Genomic DNA, 9681 nt, shown 5'->3' with positions numbered 1-9681 from the left:
TCCGGGAACCCATCCCTGAAATAGGGTTGTGGTCTGAACTGGGAATGCCCTCATTGTTTGAGGGGCCCAGGGCCAGGCCCCTGTCTCGTTTCCCGACAGTGGGGTGCCATTCTGATGAAATTTTCAGCAGCACTGATTAGCCCAGTGATTTCCTTTGTTACAGCGAGGACAAAGTCCTGGCATTTTTTTCTGCTGGGGGAGGAACTGCATTGTAAGATCCTTTCTGTCCTGAGATCTGGCAGCATTCCTTTTTTAAATGTCCAGTTTTTCCACAATTATAACATTTTCCCATTTTAGGGTCTGACCCTTGGCTCCTTTTAGATTTGTCAACGGCTAAATTAGCCATTGCTTGCACTAACATTGCAGATCGATGAAGCTCAGTTCCTACATCCTGACAAGCTCTAAGAAAATTTCCCAAGTTTTTGTACACCTCACTGGTGCCAGGGCACATTTACAATCCGTGTTTGCCCTGCTTTTTCTTTTCTTTCTTTTTTTTTTTTTTGAGACAACTCTTCTGTCACCCAGGCTGAGTGGCACGATCTTGGCCGAGTTCAAGCATTCTCCTGCCTCCACTTCCTGAGTAGCTGGGACTACAGGCACATGCCACCACGCCTGGCTAATTTTTGTATTTTTAGTAGAGACGGGGTTTCGCCATGTTGGCCAGGCTGGTTTTGAACTCCTAACCTCAAATGATCCACCCGCCTCGGCCTCTCAAAGTGCTGGGATTACAGGCGTGAGCCACCACGCCTGGCCCTGTTTTTATTTTCAACTGGAGCTGTGGGTGGGACAACAGATTCTTTCAGATTTTTAGACTCAGCCTGCTGTCCGGCAGAATAATAAGGAGATAATGGTAGAAGTACAGTACAAATTAAACTCCAAGTGGAAAAAACAGAAGAATCAAATTTAAGACCTTTTTTCATGAGCCTGTTTTAATCGTTCTCCTGCTCTGTCCCAATTTTCCACATCAAGAGTTTTAATAAGCCATGGAAACCATGGGTTATGCGTAATAACCTCCTGTAGCATCTTAATGAATGTCTGAGAACTAACCCGAGCACCAGCTTGTTTCAACAAAACTTTAAGCAACTGAACATAATGTTTTCCTTCAGTAGACAAATTCTGCTCCATGTTACCCTGATTCAGAAAACTTCCCGTTCCCAGTACTTCTTTAAAGCACTGCTCCTAGTACCTCTTTAGGGCACTGACCTTATATCTGCTGCCAGCAGACTCCTCCCGGGGTCCCCATTCGCCTTTTCAATTTCAGTTCCTCTGCTCCAGCAGACATTCTTCATTCACGTCCTCGAAGCCCCTGTGTTTAGACGCCACTTGTAGAGCACCGGATTCTGTCGCTGTTCGGGGCGCCACTTGTAGCCTGCCAGAATCCCTGGTGGACTGAACAAAGGGGGATGAATGCGGGAATAAAGACAAGAGACAAAAGAATATGTTTGGAAGAAGGGTCAGGGGACAACTTGCCTCTAGTGGACAAGGGCCCGGAGCTTTACACAGCCCTCCATATTTATTAGGCAAAAGAGATAGTGAGAAAGGGTGTGGAAGAAGAGGTCAGCTGCTTGGTCCAGAGTAGGCTTGCAAGACTGCATTCCTCGAACAATAGACTCTAGATGTCCCAGTAGATAACCTCAAGGAGCCGGGGCCAGGGAATGATGGCCCTCAGCAAACCTTCTGGGGCAGGCACAGAAGCGAATTTGCCCACATTCTGTATTCATGATAAACAGTTTGCTGTTTGATCATGTAGCCTCCAGTGGAATGCTGAGTTAGTCACAATCCCTTTGGCCTTTTCGGCTCCCAACATATTCCCAGCACTTTGGGAGGCTGAGGCAGGTGGACCTGCTGAGGTCAGGAGTTCGAGACCAACCTGGCCAACATGGTGAAACCCCACCTCTACTAAAAATACCAAATAGTGGTGCATGCCTGTAGTCCCAGCTACTTGGGAGGCTGAGGCAGGAGAATTTCTTGAACCTAGGAGGTGGAGGTTGGAGTGAGTTGAGATCTTGCCATTGCCTCTAGCCTGGGCAACAAGAGCAAAACTCCATCTCAAAAATAAATAATTAAATTAAATAAACTTCAGGATTGGGGCCCAGCAATCCGTGTTTAATAAGCCCTCCAAGGTGATTCTGATGCTCACTACTATACAGAGGAAGCCATGTACAGGAAGCCATCTGAAGACTCAGGAAAACGAGGAAGTTGGGATGGATTACAGTTGTCCCTGGGTATCTGAGAAAAATTGGTTCCAGGGGCCAGGTGTGGTGGCACAGGCCTGTAACCCCAGAACTTTGGGAGGCGGAGGTGGGCGGTTCACTTGAGCTCAGGAGTTCAAAACCAGCTGGACAATATGGCGAAAACCCATCTTTACAAAAAATATAAGTATTAGCCGGGCATGGTGGCATGCACCTATGGTCCCAGCTACTTGGGAGGCTAAGGCGGGAGGATCCCTTGAGCCCAGGGGGTCGAAGCTGCAGTGAGCTGAGGTCATGCCACTGCCCTCCAGCCTGGGCAACAGAGCCAGACTTTGTCTCAAAAAGTAATAAAATAAAATGGCATAGTATTTGCATATAACATAGCACTATCCTTCTATATACTTTAAATCATCTCTAGGTTACTCATAATACCTAATACAATATGAATGCTATATAAATAGTTGTCATACTTATTTTTTATTTGTATTGTTATAGTTGTATTGTTATGTTTTATTTTTCAAATATTTCTGATCCTTGATGGGTTCAATCTCAGGATATGGAACCTGCCAATAAAGGGGGACTGGCTGTATTTATGTGCATCTTATTCAGATACTCCCTAACCATAACTCCCAAGAGGGCCTGGAGGACACTCTTTTCTTTAAAGTCTTGGTAACAGAAGCATCAGCCTCTTTGAAGAGCTGATGGAGCCACTACGATGGTTGTCCTTTGCAGACTGGAGATGATGGTGAGAGGTACTGCCAAGGAATTAGGCCCCTTGACCTCAATGGGAATACTGGAAGAAGCCAGGCAGCAATGCCGAACTGTTTTAGACCAGGTGGGCACCATTACTATAATAAGCCATAGCAAAGGATTGACATAGTGTATTTTTACATGTGGGGATCTGTGATGATGGCTAATTGATCCCAAGGTTCCTGTTAGACTGACAGCCTTCTAAAGTGTTGCATGACACCTAGGTCTGTTGTGCAAGAACCAAACTCAAGTCTCCATAGTGGAGAAAGCCTCATATCCAGTTTCCAGGCTAAATAAATCAGGTTATAGACCCAAAGTCCCTTGACTGAGGGGGCAGATGGGAGCCTCTGAGGAAGGATTTTGTAATTGTGGCTTCATGGGTATACCATAAATCTTCCCCCAAGCCTTCCGCAGAGACAACTATGGTTATTCATCAGGGTCTTTGCACTGGGGAAACAGAAATGCTCAGCTATTTCACGGTTATTAAGATAGTGACTCTGAAATTATACTGATTTCCAGAGACCTGAAAAGCCTCTGTGATCGTTTTCAGAGTGAAGGCTAACGGAGGTTGCGTGCAAGATGGATTCTTGGTCTGACTTCTCACAGGAGCCCATCCTGTAATTATTTCCTCAGTCCCAGAATACACAGAAGTAGAATATAGCAGAATCATCACACAGTTTCCTTAACCCATGAGGTAAGGCATTAAGGAAAGGCCAAGTAGAAGGTTTAAACCACCCCCATTCTCTGACCCACATAGTGAGTGGGATCTGTTGATTCCTACTACATTTCCATTTGACTCACCAGCTTGGCCAGTTGTTCAAGTCAGACGGGTCCAAATGAACAATGTTTCACATTTTTTTGTTTTGTGTGTTGGTGTTGCACCTTAGAATCACCTGCATTTTTTTTTAATGGTGATGTCTGACGCCCACCCCCAGGCACTGCGGGGTGTGTGTGTTTTCTAATTATTTTCAGTCAGGGTCTCCCTGTCACCCACTCTGGAGTACAGTGGCACAATCTCAGCTTACTGCAACCTCCACCTCTGGGCCTCAAGCAATCCTCCCACCTCAGCCTCTCCAGTAGCTGGGACCACAGGCGCATGCTAGCACGCCTGGCTAATTTTTGCATTTTTAGTAGACAAGGAGTTTTGCCATGTTGTCCAGGCTGGTCTCAAACTCCTGGGCTCAAGCAATCCTCTCATCTCAGCCTCCCAAAGTGCTAGGATTACAGGCATGAGCCATTGTGCCTGGCCCTATTATTTTTTAATGTTTTTTAGCAACAGCATCTTACTCTGACCCAGGCTGGCATGATCATACCTCACTGCAACCCTGAACTCCTGGGCTCAAGCAATCTTCCTGCCTCAGCCTCTCAAGTAGCTGGGACCACAGGCACACACCACGTTCTGCTAGTTTTTGTTTTGCTTTGTTTGTAGAGGTAAGGTCTCGCTATGTCTCGCCTCAGCCTCCCAAAATGCTGGGATTACAGGCATAAGCCACTGCACCCAGACACTGATTTAACAATAAGGGATATCACTTGGACATAGAAACTTTTTAAAGCTTCCCAGGTGAGTCTGATGTGCAATACAGTTTGGGAACCACCGGTCTTGGGGAATGACAATGTTATCACAGATTTAACAAATGATGATGTCAATCACAGCTGCAGTTCGAGATTGGTACCTTTATTAGACCAAATCAACACAACTCCTAATACCTGGAATAAAGCTAGTGCCATGAAAAAAATGCAACATTTTCCATCCTAGTAAGAAAAATTAAAAGAACTTGCATTATTATGTGGCAGGGACAACTGATTTTACTGTCTTACTTCAGAGTGATATGAATACCCTCATTTTCTTTCCTAATACAGTCTGGAGAGACTTTTTCTCTTGATTTTTGACAAAAAAATGAAATGTGCCATGGATAACGTTACGCTAACTGGAGCTGGAAAGCAGGAATTAACAAGCAGCTAGATGTCTTAGGAAGACATACGTATGTAAGAGGTTGGGAGGTAAATCCTGTTAAAAGTTCAGGAGCCTGCCACATAGGTGAATCTCCTAAGGGTCTAGTGGTCTGAGGACATGGGGATCTATTTTTAAAGGGAAGAAACAAGCTACCCAGGCATGATGGCTCACCTGCCTGGGAGGATTGCTCGCACCCAGAAGTTCAAGGCTGCAGTGAGCTATGATCACGCCACCATACTCCAGCCTGGGCAACAAAGCAAAACCCCACCTCTTAAACAAAGGCAGTAGGGAGAGGGAGACAAGATTCTGCACCTTGCACTGGCCACCATGAAGACAGAAGCAACAATGTTTGAAGTGGCCCTTTGAATTTGAGATAAAGTATATTTGGGAATACTACCCCAATCTATTTACTGGGTAGCCCGTAAGACTGCCGATTGTTAGTGAAACCCAATGTAAGACAGGGCTCTCCAGCAGATTCAGGATGCGATGTTGTAGCAAAGAGATGCTGTGTGGAGTCTCTTCCAAATCCTATTAGGACAATCACATTGCAGACTCCTACAGCTTTGAAATAAGGACATGCACACCTGTCAAAAATTTTTCTCCTCCCCACGAAGACAGGGTATTCTTCTGTCATCCAGGCTGGAGTGTGGTGGGGCGATCACAGCTCACTGCAGCCTCAACCTCCTCCTGGGCTCAAGCGATCCTCTCATCCCAGCCTCCTGAGTAACTGGGACCAAAAGCACACCCCACCACAGTTGGCTGATTTTTAATTTTTTTGTAGAGATGAGGTCTCATTATGTACCCCAGGCTGGTCTTGAACTCCTGGGCTCAAGCAATCCTCCCACCTCGGCCTCCCAAAGTGCTGGGATTACAGGTGTAAGCCACGATATCCAGCCAATTCTTTATTTAGTCATCTTAAAAGGACACAACAGAAATGGTATAAAATAACTTTTATTTACATAATTTATATATATATATAACTGCTTTCTTTAGAACAAGAAAATTTATAAATGACATGATATTGCTTTTTCTGTCAAAGACTTCTTCAAGCAAGATAGTATACATGGTCACTTTTGTTTCAAATAACATGATAGTAAACAGTGGATAGTAATATTTTTGTCATGCCTCAACCATTTACCAACAATTAGGCATTCAAACCCTCATGTTGACCACTTGTTAAGACATGTGTTCAGGAGAAAAAGTCAAGAAAAGATAAAAACTTTTACTCATATCTCCTTTAAGATTTGTGAAATAAATTCTTTGCAACATCTTCTTTACATGAATCAGACCTAACATAGTTCTTTCCACCATGTAAAGTAAATACACTGATAAACTTTCTCTTTTCCAAAATTAGGTTTAAGGATTTAACAGTAGGATAATTTAGCTGGCTGACTTGATTCTCTGATACAATGAGTCTCTGTATTCTTTCTATAGTAAGAAATTCCATTTTCCATAAAACTAGCTTATTATAGATTAAAAAGAGACAGATGTTAAAGTTAAAAATTAATATTACACAAGGATTAATAGTAGTTTAATCATGGCAATCTAACTCCCAAAGTAACACTAAGAGAATGAAATCTTTTCAGAATATGAGTCTTAAAAACTTACAAAAACAGGGTATTAAAATAGCAATGTGATTTACTACCATGATTTCTGTGACATATCAATCATAAAATAAATGCCTACTTATAGACAATTTCCACTCCGAATTATATAGCCTCCTCTCTGACAAAATGTTACGCCATAAATTTCACTAAAAGACAATGAATAAGAAGTGCTCTAACAGCAGTAGTTTCAATAAATTAGCATTACTGTTATACCTGCTGAGACATAATTCTCTTCTATTAAGGAACTTAAAAATTGGCCACCATTTTTTCAATATACAAACATAATTATCTAGACTCTAAAATATCTTCCCAATTGAAATACTGATCATTACATAATACAATCAACAGTTTTAACTTTTAGGCACAACTCATAACTTTAGTGATAAATAACTCATACATACAGATATCAGCACCTCAGGGTAAGAAAATTTGGGGCCTAATGCAGGGGGTCAAACTAAAAGGCCAATCCAGCCACAGTCCTTCATTCAAGTACTGTCTATGGCTTCTTTCACACTAAAATTGCAGAGCTGAGTAGCTGCCAAAGAGATCATCTGGCCTGCAAACCCAAAACAGTTTGCAGAAAGTTTCCAACTCCTGAGCTACTATATTATCAATCCAAGAGGCTTTTTAAATAAAATCGGGATAAATTGGCTGTTTGAGAAGTCTAATTGGAACCACTACAGATCTGCTTGGGTAGATAACAGAATTACACGTATAAATCATCAAATCTTGAAATTGAAACAAACCTTAAATTCATATTGATGATAATCATTAACTTTATAAAGCCTTATTTTCTCTGTTTTTAACATCACGATTATGTTCCGCGCGTAAAGATCTAAGTGTTCCTTGAGAATTTAATGGGAAAAAACTATGAAGAAATTGGCTTTTTAAAAACTAATATATGTCTGTGTGTGTATAAAGGAGATTGAGCTTTGTATGGAAATTTTGTCTCATAAATAAAGTTGAGTTCCCCCTATCCTCATGAAAATCCTGAGATTATCCAAGAAAAACAGAAAAATTCACAGTACAAAGTCAATATACTAAACTGAGGGGAAAAAAGGTATTCAAAACATATACACCAGCCAAACATTTTTAGTTATATCATTTTAAATATCTTCAAAATTAAAGAGAAAAAGGAGACAAACATAAATTTGTTAATGCCTTCTTTATCTACAATCTGAGGGGTAAAAATAGCTAAAACTGAATATCCTTTTAAATAAAAAACTTAAAAATAAATAAGCTCTTTGATGTGTCATCTTTATAAATAATTACGTTTAAATACTAGTTTTTCAATTAGGACTAATGTTACATCACCATGAATTAGAAAAATATGTATTTTTCAGTCAGACAAACAGCTGATAATAGAAAAGTTCTTTAACATTTGCCATACTAAAGTGAAGTTTGACAATTTGTTTTCACATACAGTCATGTGTCCCTTAACTATATGTTCTAAGAATTGCCTTGTTAGGTGATCTTGTGTGGATCAACGCAGAGTGTACTTACAAACACTGAGATGGTACAGACTGCTACACACCGTACAGACTGAGGCTATGTGGTATAGTCTATTGCTCCTCGGCTACAAACCTCTACAATGTGTTACTATGCTGAATACTGTAGGCAGTTGTAACACAATAGTAAGTATTTGTGTATCTAAACATATCTAAACATAAAAAAGCAACGCACTGGGTTATGACGGCTATAATGTCACTAGTTGATAGGAATTATCTCCATTTTAATTGTATGGGACCACTGTAATATATGTGGTCCATCATTGACTTAAACATCATTATGTGATACATGACTGTACTTAGAAGCAATTGAAAAAGGCTTCATCCTTCATCTCCCCCTAAAAATAAAAAATCTTCACAAAAGAAGTTGCTAAATGTTAAATATGATACAATTGACCCCCAAATCTGTCTGCACTGCAATTCATACAGAGACATATATCCACAACATTCCCAAATGTCCATGTGTGCTTAGCACAGGAAGAGCCAAAATGTAAACAAGAGTTGTTATTTCTGTCTGAGAAAGCAGTCTTAATTGCTTGCTATTTGCAAAATGCTGAATCAATCAGAACGAAAGGAACCTCAGAAATGTTTTCCACTGATTATAAAAGCTTCAAATCAAGCTCATTAAATATTCAAAATCAACCTAAAGAAAAATAAGACAGTGATATTTTGCTCTAAATACTGTTTTGTTGATGTTAATTGACTCTGGAAATCCTAGACCTAATTTAAAAAAGAAAAAGAGAAAAGATTGTTTTATTCTGTTTCATCCACTTCAATGAAGATATCATTGAAGAAATATTCAGAGACTGTGGTTGGCTCCCCTTGAGGGGCCCGCTTTTGGGCACTTTTATATCCTTCTTTCAGCAAAGGCTGATCACAAGAAACCTAAAAAGGTAATAAAAATAAAGTAAAATAAAACTGTAATACAACATTTATATATGTGTGTGTGTGTGTGTGTGTGTGTGTGTATAGCAGTCTAAACCGATATGATCTGTTTGAAAGCAATGTGGCAATAAGTATTGAGCTTTAAATATGTTCACAATCACTGACCCAAAAATTTCATTTCTATGCTGTTACATTAAGTAAATAATCCTAAACATAGTAGGAGTTTTATGACTAAGATAACCTTTGTAGCATTAGTTATTATAATAAAATTGGAAGCAACTAAATACACCACACTAGATATAATTACGTAAATTACAATGTACCCATAATCCATTACTTCATCCTAATTTCCACGAAAAATTTTAATAAAGAAAAATATAATATGGTTAAATCTGTCACTAAATAATTAAAGTAAAAATACTTTAATTATCTGCATAAGAATAGACAGACCCATGACAAAACAGCACCTAAAGAAAACATATCAAAGATACCTTATCAGAAATTAGCATACTTACAAATCTATAAACAAGACAGCATGGTATTGGCACACGAATGACAGATGTATCAATGAAACAGAAGACTAGAAATAACCCCAATATATATAGAAATTTAGCATCTGATAAAAGTGCTATATTAAAACAGTTATTGTATTATTAAATAAATGATGTTGGACAACTATATAACCATCTCAGGGGGAAAAAAGTCAGACCTATATCTTACCAAAACAAATTCTAGATGGATCAAAAGATTTAAATGTAAAAGTATTTTTTTTTAAACTCTACTAT

At 39.9% G+C, this 9681-nt stretch overlaps 1 protein-coding gene across 1 annotated transcript in view; it reads right to left on the bottom strand.

Annotated features, from left to right (window-relative positions):
* Positions 1–5808: 5808 nt before the first annotated feature.
* BDP1 (B double prime 1, subunit of RNA polymerase III transcription initiation factor IIIB) overlaps positions 5809–9681 on the bottom strand; it is a 113330-nt gene continuing 109457 nt past the window's right edge. Inside the window, exon 39 of the mRNA XM_058434248.1 lies at positions 5809–8896. Within this exon, the coding sequence (XP_058290231.1) occupies positions 8765–8896 (132 nt within the window). The 3' untranslated portion in view covers positions 5809–8764. The remainder of the gene's footprint in view (positions 8897–9681) is intronic.

Source organism: Hylobates moloch, unplaced genomic scaffold, assembly GCF_009828535.3.
Source record: "Hylobates moloch isolate HMO894 unplaced genomic scaffold, HMol_V3 SCAFFOLD_23, whole genome shotgun sequence".
Lineage (NCBI taxonomy): Eukaryota > Metazoa > Chordata > Mammalia > Primates > Hylobatidae > Hylobates > Hylobates moloch.
This window is presented reverse-complemented; position numbering and strand designations above follow the sequence as displayed.